At 45.5% G+C, this 14,253-nt stretch overlaps 1 protein-coding gene across 1 annotated transcript; it reads right to left on the bottom strand.

The window, feature by feature from the left end:
• Window positions 1-2,881: 2,881 nt before the first annotated feature.
• ASB4 (ankyrin repeat and SOCS box containing 4) lies at window positions 2,882-13,753 on the bottom strand. The gene is made up of 5 exons (XM_037386751.1): window positions 13,540-13,753; window positions 9,638-9,937; window positions 6,468-6,958; window positions 4,703-4,816; window positions 2,882-3,070 (listed from the first exon to the last, which is right to left on the bottom strand). Exons 1-5 carry the CDS (start codon window positions 13,751-13,753, stop codon window positions 2,882-2,884), a joined length of 1,308 nt encoding a protein of 435 aa, XP_037242648.1.
• Window positions 13,754-14,253: the final 500 nt, after the last annotated feature.

Below are 14,253 nucleotides of genomic sequence, written 5' to 3'. Positions count from 1 at the left end.
CCCAACAACCTGAAAACAATTTTCTGTCATTTTAGGTCATGACTAGGTTCATGCTCGAAGTGTAGGGGTGAAAACAGTATCTAGTTATTTCCACTTGCAGCCATGCAATCTGTTGCAGCTTTGAAAATATAAAAGCACGATCAGGAGTTATATGACAGTATGAAATGTCAAGGCATCTGCACTAAGGCAGAATAATATGACTGTGCATCCCACAAATTTAATGAATGATGAGCTTATTATAAGGTAGCCCCATACTTCACATGAGCAACTCTACCCAGTGCGTGGGAATAGAGTACAGTAAGAGAATAAAAGAAATGCTAAAAGCTAACAAATAATAAGCTTTACTTACTGTTGGTCTTTCTAAGTCCAACAAGAGAAGCAATTAAAGTGCATCAATCAGGTCTTTTTTCTGTGATAGGGATGTTCTCCAGTGTTTTTAACAGCTTGCAAATTCCTATGACTATAATCAGCTTGATCCCACTGTGCTCCCTGTCAGATATCACAATGGCTATAATCTGGCACCTGCTTGGTACAAAGCTTGGAAGTGAGGCTGGGTGCCCACAGAATAAAAATTAAGTGTGTTCACTGCAGAGGGGGAGGATCAGAGGGAATTTAGGAACACTGGTGACAGCCTGTTTTCTTTTCTCTCAGCAAGAGAGTCCTGACTACGACAGGTCAGAAAACGCTGCTATTGTTCTGCCTTAAACCTCCCTCTTCCAGATGCAGAATTTCACTTCCAGAAGCAGCCAGCACAGGGATGTGTTCCAAATAAAATCAGCTACCTCCATCTGTCTCTTCTGGGCTACCCAGCTTGCCCCACTGCCAGACTAGTCAGAAAGCAACTAATGTTTTCTTGCCTTGATCAGTTTGCAAATCCTCCTCCTCATACCTGACTTACATAGGTACCTCACCTAGAAAAGCAGTGGGTTTAGATTACCGCCTTTTCTCCTTCCAAATTCACTGGTTTTCCTCAGTGGAGAATTCAGTGGATGCCATTGACCTGCAACTGCCTCAAGCAAATTTTTCTATAGACAACCTGCCCTAGAACCTGATTGTTCTCCCCTGCAAAGTACTGTAGTATCTCTAACAGAGAGATCTCTACGACTCTATAGAAATTTTTCATCAGTTTAGTAAAGTACAGGGACCTATTTTACAACTTCGTTCATATGAGAAAGCATTTTCTCATGGTCTGTGTTGTCTGTCAAATTCTCCATCAGAACTGGAACCTGTTAAATCGCAACCTACATTGCTGTCTAGCTAAACATAGACCCAGGAACTGGATTATCTCCTAATAGAGCGTACAAGCCTTGATTAATGAAAACTGAGCTAAAAAGAGAAGTGATTTATAACACTAAATAGCCTGCACATTTCTTCAAGTGCTGTTACTACCACTTTGCAAGACACAGACACACTGAACAGCTTGGCTGCTCTTGTCCAGCTGGGAAAAGCCTAACGTGCCGTGGGCTCTTTTGCAAAGAGATAATAATAATAATAATGAGAAGGACCAACAGCTTCACAGTCAGAGATGCAAACTGGCTGCCAATGGTGGGCATGGCTCACCTCCCTTTTAACAGAACCCAGAATTGTTAGGGTCTAAAAATAGTGGAACCACCCAGATGGATTGCATCAGACTAGAAGAGGGAAGAAAAATGGGTTTTATCTGTAGGTCAGATCACACACTTGCCCTTGCTGCAGCATGCTCGGTGTGTGCACTGCCACTGCCCCACATTTCATCCTCCTGGACCGGAGACAGTAGCTCGGGCAGGAGTAAAGGTTTCCTGCTGAGCAGGGAAACCAGCGCTGGCAGGTCCAGAAGCACAGGGCATGCAGATCCGCAGGACTGGCAGATCTGCAACAGCACAGCCAACACACCTTCATCTTGGAAACACCTTTCAGTTGAGGTGGGATTCCTCTCACCTGCGCTTAGCTGCCGAAAAATGAAGTGTATAGTCCGTGTTAGCAGCCTAAGTTTCTTTTATAGTTAATGAAGAAAAGGGTTCATATTCTTCCCAGATCCCACACAACACCATCCTGAGGGCTATATGGACAGGTATAAGTACAGCTGTGCAAGTTGTCAGGGCAAGTCCATTCTACCTGCATTTCAAATGCTCAGTTCAGTTCAAGCAATGACTTTACACTCGGTCACAGTGAGAGTGGAAACAGAGACAGGATCTGCTAAAAGCTACCAGGCATGAGTATCAGTGTACAGAAATTTTAGTGCTTCAGATTTCAATCCTGTCCACATACTGTGATTCATAATGGAAAAAAATTCTTACAATTAAAACGGACATTGTTATGAGAAAGCTTTATAAGATACAGACAGGTGTAGCGAACAGTGAACGAACATTGAATTGAGAGTCAATCCACAGGAAAACATGGAAACTACTGAAATCCTGTCTGTGGTCACGATTCAAAGCAGTTTGCCCATTTCTTTCTGGGAAAGTATTTCTGTGACTCTTAATAAATGTCCTATTTTTTGACAATATCCTTTCTTTTACTCCCAAAGCAACAGCTGAAGAAAATTACAGTGAAACAGTATCAAAGGTTGCTCAGACTCAATCTAATGCTATCTAGCAGGCAGTGGAATAAATACCAAAGGAAGCCGCAGCAGCATTTAAACTAGGCTGAACAAAGCATGGACATACGTGCCCCTGGGTGCCTTTGGAGCAGGGGCCCTTCCAGCGCTGCCTGCCTCGGTGCAACCCGCAGCCTGCAGCTGCGGTGCCTCAGTGCAGGGAGAGACAGATCCCAGCCCAGCTTCAGGCTGGCCTGCGACTGTACAAAAGCAAAGGGCTGTGCCAGGGTTGTGCTCAGATCTCCAGCACCTTGCAGAGGCACGTGTAGCCAGGAGGGGAGGCACCAGTGCCTGCTCTGCTGCGGCTCAGTAGATGATTCCTTCTGGTTCCAGCAGCAAGTACTTCTTCATGGACAGGGGGATGGAGAGCAAGGGGACTCCTCTGTGGCACCTTTCTGACAGTATTGCCCGAATAGCACATCTGCATAAATGCATGAGTGACCGTGGTGAATTGCTGCACACAGTGAACAACGAGTCATAGAAATCCTGGTGCCGCTGCAAAAAAGGCAAGTGCAGTTTAGGGCAGTAAGACTGTTTTCCTTCCCTCCCTTTCCCCTACCCACATGCAGCCCTTGGCAGAACGAGGTAACAAGCACAGCCAGCCATCCTGTCCCTTGGAGGCACATCAAGCACCAGGGACTTGGTTTAGCCAAATGCCTGCACAAAATTCTCATGTTAACCTCAAATATTTAGTGTTAAGTTAAAGACCATGATGAAATCTTTAGGTTTGGTATGTCTTATATCCATCAGTTTGAGGTGGAGATTCCTCTGTGGTGGTGTTAGTCCTGATCTGAACAGACACTGCAGCCAGCTCAGGGTCAAAGCACGTGGACAAGTTAATCCTCTAAACCTCACTGCGGGACAGCGAGGTAGCGTAACGCTGGCGTTACCGGTGAGTTAGCTGGGGCTGTGAATGGCAAACTACCTTTGGTCTCACTCATCTCCCCAGTGGCCTTTTAGAATAAATAAAATTGCATCCCCACAAGAAGAAAAGTGCAGATGCTTACAAATGATTCTGAAATAAAAGAAGCAAATGGTAAATACACGCAACTAGTGTGAGCTGACCTTATTTTATAATCTTGCTACTGGACAGATCTGGTTATATATGTATTCAGATGCCCTTTATATATGGAAAAGTATGGATTTGTGTCAACAAAAAAATTTCTTCATTTTAATATCAAATTCAGCAAATAGCTTTGACAACAAAAATGAAAATCTCAACAAAGAAATAGAGCAACTGTAGACTTTTCCAAATAAGAAGTTCCAATATTTCAGATTAAAAGCTTTGTTTGAAGAATAATAGTAACAACAACAACTATTATTATTATTATTATTATTGTTGTTGTTGTTAAGGTGAAATAGACCTTTACCTTTTGATTTTGTGTTCACCCAGAATGATTTCTTCTAATTTTTTCTGAACAGATCTGACACAAAAGGAGTCTCACAGTTCCTCTGGCTATATAACTCTGCATTATAATATGGACAGAGTTCCCTAAACATCACTGATAATGCATAGCAGATATTGGTGCACTTCAATGGTGATTTGAAAATTTTGAAAAAGCCCAGCTTTAATAAAAAACTAGATTTAAACTGGAATATTTAGACTACGAGGATTTTTGAATTAAAGGGATAATTATGTGAAAGCATGTAGATTGCCCCATAATTTTGCTTTTTGACAACATCTTTTCCTCTTTGATGTCTCATTTGTCACTTTCATTCTCCCCTGTATTTGCAGCTAACCAGTCCTGCTCACAGTCATACCCATGTAACATGTACTTTCAAAATATTTGCTGACTTAAAAAAAATATAAATATATAAGCGTTGACAGATCTGAGGAAACACTAGTCACAGCCAGAATCCTTGCACTTGGTGAGTGCAGGGACAGCTGAGCTCCTGCAGCGCCCCTGACAGGGAGTGCTCCAAAGGATAATGTTGCAATGAAAATTCCTCAAAAATATGTCTTTTGACAGTGATTGATCTGCTTTTGTCAAGTGAGTGATACTAAATGCAGAAGTCCCAACTCCTCTGAGATGGTATTCTCTTTCAAAAGCATTCTCACTTTTCTGTGGCCAGATACGGAGAATGCAAATGAGCTTGGATTTTACTTACAACTCATTAAGAGCTTACCTCAAAGGCATCATCAGGTATGGCTGCTTTCCACTTAGATGTTGATTTGATATGTTCGTAGGTATTGACGACAACTTCGACAGCTCTGGGGTGGGAATGGCAGGCTTGTAGCACCTGCAGGCAGGATGCATAGAGACCATGAGTACCACCAGGAAGCTGGGATTAGCCTGGATGCTTGGCACTATGCAACGGAATACTGAGACAGACACAGCCAAAGAATTACGACAGGCTAAGGCTGGAGGTGCAAAAGACACAAGCCTTGTCTACACTACTCACTGCAAGTACAGCAATAAGCCCCAGGCCAGCCACCAGTGGAGCTGTGCAAACCCCAGTTTAACACCACACAGAAGTACTGGCTTAGATCTCCAGAGCAGTGTAGCTCGCTGACGGGTTGGGTTCCATCACCCAGATCTGGAGATAACTTGTTTATAGTTGGGTTGATTGACTCCACACCAGGCAAAGCCATGCACAAAGTTTTTGCTCCAGGTCGGGCAGTACAGGAACAGAAAAAATCCCCTTTGTATGAATAAAAAATATATCATTACAGGAAAATTTAAAAGATGGCTGGAAGATAACAGAGCTCAGAAGTAAGCTTCCAAGCCACCCGAGGCCCCTGAAACAACTGCTCTGCGCAGTAACTTTAGTGCAGGAGGAAAAAACCCAAGTCTGTTGTCACTCACACTCAGAGAATAACACATTGCATTCACACCATATGATGCACAATTGTGTCCCACAGTTGCCAGACTTTCAGAAATAAAACTGCAGAACATCCCTCTGGGATAAATCACCTATATATCTTACAGTTGGGCAAACGATCATTTGGAAGGGAGACCCACTCCACACAACTGGAGAAAGGCAAAGGCAGGAAGAGGAGACCCCTGACCTGGACCTCAGACATGCTCTAGGAAACTAAGGGTTTTTCTGTTGCAGGCAGAGCCACCTCACTCTGGGCTCAAGAGGGCACAACCAAAGGTTTGGCATTTTTTTCAAAGGCTCCTGGTTGTTTGGCTTGTTAAAACTTTACATATAGAGTGGACGAGATGCAAAATGTTGCTTGAGGCACTGGATGAGAGAGAATAAGTCCTGACTACAGCAACCTTACTTAGCCGTTTGATATAAGACTGTCAGAGACTTCTGTGAGTGCTTTGGGCTTTGCAGAAGTTTAGAATTTCTTTGGGAGGGATCCTGCAATCATTTTTCTTCTTTTTTTTCATCAACTATGAGCCCAGGTCCATCATTTCCCCTTAATTTCTCACGTTTCCTGGGAATGAGCTGAGGCTTTATTGAGAACCATTTCATTTTGAATAGATTAGATTTTTACAGGTCAGAAGTGACAAACTGAATCAAGTGGTCTGATCTCCAGACTTTGGTAGAGGCCATGAAATCTGCGTTTTGTATAACCCAGTTAAGCCTGTATGGAGCCAGGTTTGATAAAGGCATGTAGGTTTTCTGAAATGAGAAAGTGAATCAGCTCTGAAAAGTTAGGCTTGAACCAGCATTCAGAGTTTGGGGTTTCAGGCTGATTAAGAACAAAAATGGGATCTGAGCCTGATTTCTGGCATTAGCAACTGCAATTTCACTTCAGTTAAGTGATACTGCTCTTACAGCAGTTCGGCTTACAAAATTTTGGGCATTCTGGGCCCACAGTTTACAGGACTCCAGCAAATCCAGATACCACCAAACCCCGAAGTTTGGCTCTCTCATCCCATTCCTGCTCAAGACACCACCTCTTTCCACATCCCTACTGTACAAAGCCATCCTTAACCTTGTGGAATTGCAGAGGATATATCCTAGCTGCTCCATGATTCAGCAGCAGCTGGTAGCAGATGTCAGGCTGGGCAGCTGGCCGCACAGATGTCACTTTTATGATATACTGCAGGGGTGCACAGCCATTGACATCCATGATGTTTGCTTCTGCTCCTGCCTCCAGCAGCATATGCAGCAGGATGTGATCACAGTTCCAGGCAGCTTTGTGAAGTGGGGATTTGAAATCCTCATCACGAGTGTTCACTTCAGCTTTGTAGTCTAAGAGCATCCGACAGATGAGGTGGTGATCCGGGCTATATATCTGATCCTTATAGTGAAGAGCCCAATAGACTGCGCAGGCCAGGGGAGTCTCCATGTAGGCATTGAGAGCATCGATGTGTGCCCCTTGTTCCACGTAAAAGGCCACGAGCTCCGGGATACCCAAACGCGCAACGATGTGCAGAGGGGTCTCCTCATCTTGGTTGTTTGTTTTTAGGTTCACATTCGCTCCTGCCAAAGAAAGATGGTGGGAAAAAATGAAGGCAGCGAAACCCCGGTTTGGCCGTGCCTCTGCTTGAGCCCTGCTACCCAGGGAGAAGGTGAGGGTGAGCAACTGGCATGGAAGACACACATGGAAATGCAAGTAGCTGGGGACAGGGACCCTGCACTTCTTAAGGCTCCAGGAAACCCTTTGAAACTTCAGGTTCTTGGATCCGGCTTCAGATGCGATAGCGTGGCCCTGAGCTGGCAGAGAACCTTATCTGAACACTCTATTTTGGAGCAGCGTGTGGGTCCAAACCTCCGTGCAAATTGCTTTTGCCTATAAATTAAGAACTGGAGGAAAAAGGGGAGCTTTGCTCCTGCTCGGGAGAACAGCTCTGCTCAGCTCTGGCGCCGTGAGAAGGCTTCTGGCGGCATCTGGTTAACTGCCAGCTTGCGAGAACGGACATTTTCTGATATACCTATAGATGATATAAAAGAAAAAACCCTGCCGGAGTCCCCAGCGGAGGGTCTGGAGCCCGTTCCCAAGCCGTTACGGGGGCGGCGCGCCGGCTCCCTCAGCGCCCGGCGCCGTCGCAGGTGAAGCAACAGCGCCATCTGCCGAGCGGCCTGGGCCACCCGCCCGGCCTCGGGGGTCCCCAGGCCCGGGCCCGCCGGCTGCCCTCCCGCGGACCGCTCTGCCGAAACGCCGGTGGCTGCGGGGGGAGTGCCCAGCGCTGCCCGTCAGGGAAGGGGACAGGCCGGCAAGCCCCCTCCGCAGGGCAAAGGCGAGCCGCCGCGGGGCCGCCGCCTGGGGCCCGGGGGCTGGGGCAGAGGCGCAGGGTGGCAGCAGCCGGGGGCAGAGGGGCTGGGGCAGAGGCGCAGGGTGGCAGCAGCCGGGGGCAGAGGGGCTGGGGCAGAGGCGCAGGGTGGCAGCAGCCGGGGGCAGCTGCCAGCTTGAACCTTGAACCTGGGCTCTGAGCAAATGTCAGTAACGCACCGGTGCGAGGGCAAGCCCCCACTGTGCCGCCAGCCCTTGCCTCTCCGGGCTCCAGAGAGTCCTTACATCCCCGAAGGTACACCGGGCCGAGCCGGAGCGGTTGGGAGATGGGGAGCTTACCTGCGGGCTGGGAAACCGGGCGCTGATGCTGTTAAGCCAGGCGGAGCGTTAGTGGCGTTACATGTCCGTGTGAGCACCAGCAGCCCGAGCCCGCGGCTGGCACAAGAACGCCGGATCGGTTTTGCTCGGCTGGCGACTCGCCCAAACCAGAAGTGGTTACGCTGCATTTACCTGAACTGGCCCAGTGAGACACCAGCGACTGGAGGTGGCAGGGTGGGAGATGCCTCCTGGAAGCTTTGGTGCAGATACTAACCAAAACCCTGGCTTCAGCTGTTGAGTGGCGCTGCTACCTGAATGTGCACACCTGTCACATTGTGCTCCAGACCTTTCCCAGTTTGTCTGGAGTCTCGACTTTTAGTTCATATGGAGATTTTTGTTTAGTGAGTGCTTTGGGATGAAGGGTGGCTTGTAAAGTACTGTTATTCTGTTGCTGATGGTGGATGGAGAAAGCCTAAAGAACAGACCCTTTCATTTGCATTCATCCTGTCCTATGTTATAAGAGTACATTTGAATTTTAAGATTTTTCCATGGTAGCAAATTCAATTCCTGCTGTCAGCACTGTTTGCTTTGGACAGGCTAGAACTGGCAGCATTTATTTTCCTTTCTACCAAACAAAATAATATGTATCTTCCCAGCAGAAGAAAAGCAAGGCCGTTATTCACTTGGGACCATAGATTGCCTTGCCCACAAAGTATACTTGGGCTCTGCATCTCAGGAAAAGCCTTCAGTAACAACCCATGTAGCACACAAAAACCCAAAAGCATTTGTGTTTGCCATAGTGTGGCGTAATAAATAGGGGGATATCTCTGTCTGTAACTGAACACTTGAGCTGCCTGACTTTGTGTACCTTTTACCGTGTCCTGAGTCAGCATCCTTGTGTTAAGGAAATAGTGTGTGGCACCAGTATATTTATCAAGGAATTATGCCTAGTCATAGCTTCATTTGTTCCAGATGACCAGCAGTATAATGTATCTTTACTTTGGGAAAACAAAAATCTTATACAACAGCATTTCCCACCCCCCCACCCCAATCCCTACACAGATGCAGGAGTTTGGCTGCTGACGAATGAAGAGACAGTATGAAAAACTGCATCCAGTTTTTCAAGGCCAGGTCTCAAAAACCAAGTGTTTGGAAGAATTTTTTCTGAGATCAAGGAAATCTGAACAAGAAAGAAGAGGAGAAGGGTGCACTATCATGTGAAAATATATCAATAGTAAATCTAGATGAAGAAGACAGAAGAAAAAAATACAGAAACAGATACTCCTTGGTTCCAAGGAGCTCTTCTGCTGAGGGACACACTGGGCAGTGGGCTGGAGGCACTGAAGTAGGAAAGGATTCTAGAGTAAGGGCCAGTGGCCAGGGAGAGGGAAGAACAGATGGGATGAGGAATCAGAATGGGAGAAACTTCCTCTGATCAAACAGATGGGGAAAAGGAGTCTGACATGAAGACATGGGTCACCTGTGGATGGAGGGGACAGATACACATGTACTTATTGTACATATGTACAAACTTCCTCCTAAGAGAAACCAAAGACTGTGCCCACCATTTCTGGGCACGCTGCAAGAGATGCTCCAGAGCGTTACCTTACCTCTCCAAACCAGCTGCTGGGCGCAAGGCACAGAGGTTCGTGTCGTACAGAAGTGCAAGGGTGCCTGCCCACTCATTGAAAAGCAGTTCAACTTAGCTCCGTGGTTGCAAAGGATCTTGAGACATTCAACATTTGCCATTTCACACGCGATGTGGATTGCAGCTTTTCCATTTGGCCGGCAGTTGATGGTAGCTTTGTGATTGAGGAGGACCGAAAGACTTTCCAGATGTCCATACATAACAGCAAGATGAAGTCCAGTTGCCCAGGATATTTTTAATTTGTAGCTAGGCAGCCAGTACCCTGTACAAAGTGAAAATGTGTTACCATCCTTGGCAAAGACTTTTCTTTGAACTATCCACCTACTGAGAATAATTGAAGGGGAAGGAAGCTTTTGAAGGAAGGTTCGAGTTTTGCTTTAATTTACTGTAATTTCACCAGCTACAGCTTAGTGCACACAAAGTTCTCTCAGCTTCACTTTCGTTCAGCACTGTTACTGTGTGTGCTGAATACTCTGCCTTCTGGAGAGATAATTCCCACGTAGATGTACTCTGAAGGCAGCTTTTGTTTTTCTTGTGACCTGTGTAGACTAAATTAAAAAAAAAAAAAAAAGTTTAGAGCATTTGAAATGCCACTAGCTAAAAAATATGGGGGAAATGGGACCTTCAGCCTGCCAATAGCCGAACAAAAGTGCCATTGGAATAAGAAGGCAGCATTTACTTAGGCTAGTGACTCAAAAGATAGCTCATCCTACTGTTTCTGCGTGGGAGATGGCAGGATCTTGCATGTTGGGAGCTGGATTCAGCCTTCCAGTGATGCATTGCACATAGATGACCCCTGGCAATGTGGCTGCAGCTGTATCACAGACCTGCCAGCTACTGCCCTTGAGGAGCATGGGGTGGTGGTTTGGATGCTGATGTAAATTAGGTTGAAGAGCCAAACAGAAGCAGTGACATTAGCATGAAAATTGCCTTCAAAATGTTTGGATTTTTCTGTGAAAATTTCACAATGATGTTTTTCTTTTTTTTTTAAACTTACATCAGGTGTAAGACCAAGTAACACTTAAATATTTGTTCCCAAAATAGAACTACGTGCTTAATGACTGCACAGAGACAGTCTCAGAAGTGATTACTATAATCATTTGTTTAAAAAGAGTAAACCACAATAATAACGTGAAGAAGGGCAGGAGAAATCTGAAACTTTTCTCTTTTTTTTTTTTTTTTGAGGTACAGCAGCCGCATCTTAGCTAGAATGTCTATAAAATTTTCTGGTTTTGATTTATCTATTTCTCTTTGGACAAATGCCTGGTTGAATACTGTTATTATGTATAAGACAAAGAAAAAAATACTAAATGTGTATAATAAAGTCAAATTAATTCAGACTTTCATTTTTTAATCTCTAGTTATATATGTTTTTTCAACCTTAAAGTTACATAGATAAAGTTTTTACAGTATCCAAGTGTGTTGTATTAGACAGAAGATGGAAGGAAAGAGGTAGATAGAAACAAAATGCTGGTGGAAGGGAGAAACTTGAAATAAAGTTTTTCTTTCCTCCTCGTTAAATTGCAAGTATATTCTGAGATAGATGCAGTAATGAAGTTCTCATAAACGTCTGAAAAATGCTAGATTTCCACTGAAAGGTTACAGATATAAAATGGACAGTCATGACAGCAGCTGCACCTCCTGTTCTGGCACAGCTGCACTGACTTGTTCCTGGCCAGTACAAGCATTTATTATTGCCGGCGTGTGAGATGTCAGGGGTGAGAAACTGTCCATCCACGGAGGACCATGGCATCCATTCTAGGACTAAATTTTGGGGACTACCAATCCCAGTCCCCAAGGAACTCATGCTGCGAATGGCAACAGCAGGCACCCCTGAGGCACCTGAGTGCCCAAGCGGGGCGCAGGCTCCTCTGCAGCCTCTCCACCCTCTCTCAACCTCCTGACTATGCAGGTTACACTGGCAGCTCTGGTAAGACAACCTTTTCATTACATGAAAACTGAGCACAAAGTAGATGAGCTATATCCCAGAGTCTATGCATACAGCAAAGCAAGTTTCTTAAATCACCTCCCTATCCAAATTCACATGCAGTGTCCCCCTTGTTACTGGTGAGCTGTGGAGCACTGCTAGCTTATCCCACATGGAGCTGAGCCTCACATTTATGGCCAGATGTGGGCCATAAAAGATACGTAACAGCAGGAAAGTGATCCATAAAAGCCAAGTTTTCACTTTATATAGCCACAGTTTTCCTGCTGGAGACCACCGTTTATGTCCTTTGCCTGTGCTGCTGCAGGTAAGCTGTACTCAGACATCCTGAGGGAACATCTTGATGCCCTCTGCTCAAACCCACAGACACCACTGAGCCCAGAGGGCTGGGGACCAGGCACTGAGCAGGGAACAGATGGGCTCTGTGGGAGGCCTTGCTCAGCTTGCCTGTTTCTTTAGTTAGAAACATGAAAAAGACATGGCTCATGCGAGGTCAGTGTCCTTGGGAGTTCTCAGCCTCACTGGCAGAGAGGAAGCAAAGCTGCTGTCACCCATGGCACCTCTTTTCCCCTTCATCACTTAGGGCTATGGCAAAGCTCAGGCTGTCTGAATGGTGGGATGGTGGGGCTTCATTTTTCTCCCCTCTCCCTCCTCGAGGATATCCGTCTTTCATATCACAGTTACCCCAAATCAGAATAAAAGTAAAATTTGCACAAGAGTTGATAGAGTGCCTCCTGCCTTTCAAAGTGAATGCACTGCTGTGACTTAGGCCATAGGGTGCATTTACCTCTCTTCTCTTTGGAGAAAGGAAAAGATTTCTCCAGAAAAGACAGGTTAATTCTTGCAGTCAAATGATCTACAATTAAAAATCTATGCATTAATCCTGTAATCTCAAACCACAGCCAGAATGCATCTCAACCTGCTGAGGACAGAATAAAAGGTATTTCAAGACACATTCGTCACTGCATGCCTTAGTTCAGACACTGTCCTCAAGGGAAGTATGTCATGACTGCATCAGGACATCACCCTAATGAGAAGAACAGGAGCCAATCATTAAACCAGCAAACACAGAGAGGGAGAAGAGGTGGGACTTTGTCCCTTCCTTATGCCACAGAAAAGAAAGTGCATTTGCTGTGCTGCTGGCACCGGAGGTGTTTATCTCCACGTAGGATTACTTCTGGCAGAGGCTGATCATTACTGTTTTCCAGATACACACACAGAGTCTGTTAGCAAGTAGGTCATGAAGTATGCTGATTTTAGCAGGGAGCAAACTTGGTTTATTGCTTTAAATTGTAAGTTTTGGGAAACTCAAGCGGTGTCTGGGTGAGAACTGGTTTTCTACACTCCAAAATAGATGTCTTTTCTGGTTGTGTTTTTCCAGATGACTTTTCTGTTTTGATACACTAGCACATCCTCACTTTCTGTCAGTTTGAAAAATAAATCTCCTCCCATCCAGCGACATCCAAGGTCCACAGGATTTCCTTAGCTCTGCTGAGCTAGGGAGCATTCACTCTACTACTACCGTAAACTGAAAATGGAAGACATTGTATATTATGTTTCTAAATGGCCTGTATATGTGACTGGTTACACGCAAGAAATGTTTATACCACACTGAGCCTGCATGTGTCTATTCTGGGCTTTGCACCTGAGTTCTCTGTGAGGAAATGGCAAAAGACTCTTCTTTCTGGACACCCCTGAAGCTGCAGTAGTTCCTCAGCAGTATGGAGGCTCAGGCTGGTCTCTGGCCTGCCCTCCACCAAGCTCCCCTACTGCCGTGACCACAGCCGTATGAACCTACTGAGATGTTACTGCCTATGAATCAGCCTCCTCTGCAGCGTCAGAGGAGATAAAAGGCCACAGTATCTTGAAAATCATTCAAACCCATCTACTTCCTGGCTGGTGAATGCTGCCACGTTTACCTTGTTTGTAGGATGCCAGAATCAGGTTTTCATCTTCCACTTCAAACACGGTGTCCACGTCTATTTTCTTTTGGCTCAAGAGCTCTTCCAGTGTTTCAAAGTCATTGGACTTCAGGGCTTCAAAAAAAGCCTTTTTCACCATCTTTGCAGCTGCAGCTCGAGTAATTTTCCCCTTTGTATTCTCTCCCTCTTTGTATGTCTCCTCCAGATCCATTTCCAAATGTATTTGTTTGTGCTGCGAAGAGGTGTACGCTGAGGTGCCTATAGCACGGTTGCATGCTGAAGTTCCTGAAGACCAGAAGGTAATTTTATCACTCAGTCATGCTGATCCGCTTGTTCTATTTATATGAGGGGCATTTCAGGCATTGAAATGTCACTCTTAGATATCACCACACTCTTTTTATGAAAGCAAGGACAGACAAGCTAGCAATAACACCAAAATAAAATTTATCTCTATGGGCTTTATACACATTAAGCTTCATTAACCACACGGTTACCCTCTGGTTCTGCCATATAATTACATTAAAAGACACTAGTCCTGGGTGTTGTTTCTCAGCTGGAGAATCACTCAACATTTTCTTTCACAGTTTCCATAACTGATCTATTGAAAACAAAGGACCGTGGTGCTCTGCCTGCAGATGCCTTTTAGCTAGTGCATCTCGGGGCGGGGGGGGGGACCCCGATAACATCCCCCAAGGCACTCTTCCTGTGGGA

Source organism: Falco rusticolus, chromosome 4 (genome assembly GCF_015220075.1).
Source record: "Falco rusticolus isolate bFalRus1 chromosome 4, bFalRus1.pri, whole genome shotgun sequence".
Classification (NCBI taxonomy): Eukaryota; Metazoa; Chordata; class Aves; order Falconiformes; family Falconidae; genus Falco; species Falco rusticolus.
Note: the sequence above shows the minus strand (reverse complement) of the source record. Positions and strands in the feature narration are given on the sequence as shown.

Coding starts and splice junctions, on each gene's coding strand:
- ASB4 (XM_037386751.1), bottom strand. CDS start 13,753: ATGGATCTGGAGGAGACATACAAAGAGGGAGAGAATACAAAGGGGAAA. Junction 9,938..13,539: donor TCTGGCATCCTACAAACAAG/GTAAACGTGGCA, acceptor CACTTTGTACAG/GGTACTGGCTGCCTAGCTAC. Junction 3,071..4,702: donor TACCTGATGATGCCTTTGAG/GTAAGCTCTTAA, acceptor CCTTTTTTGCAG/CGGCACCAGGATTTCTATGA.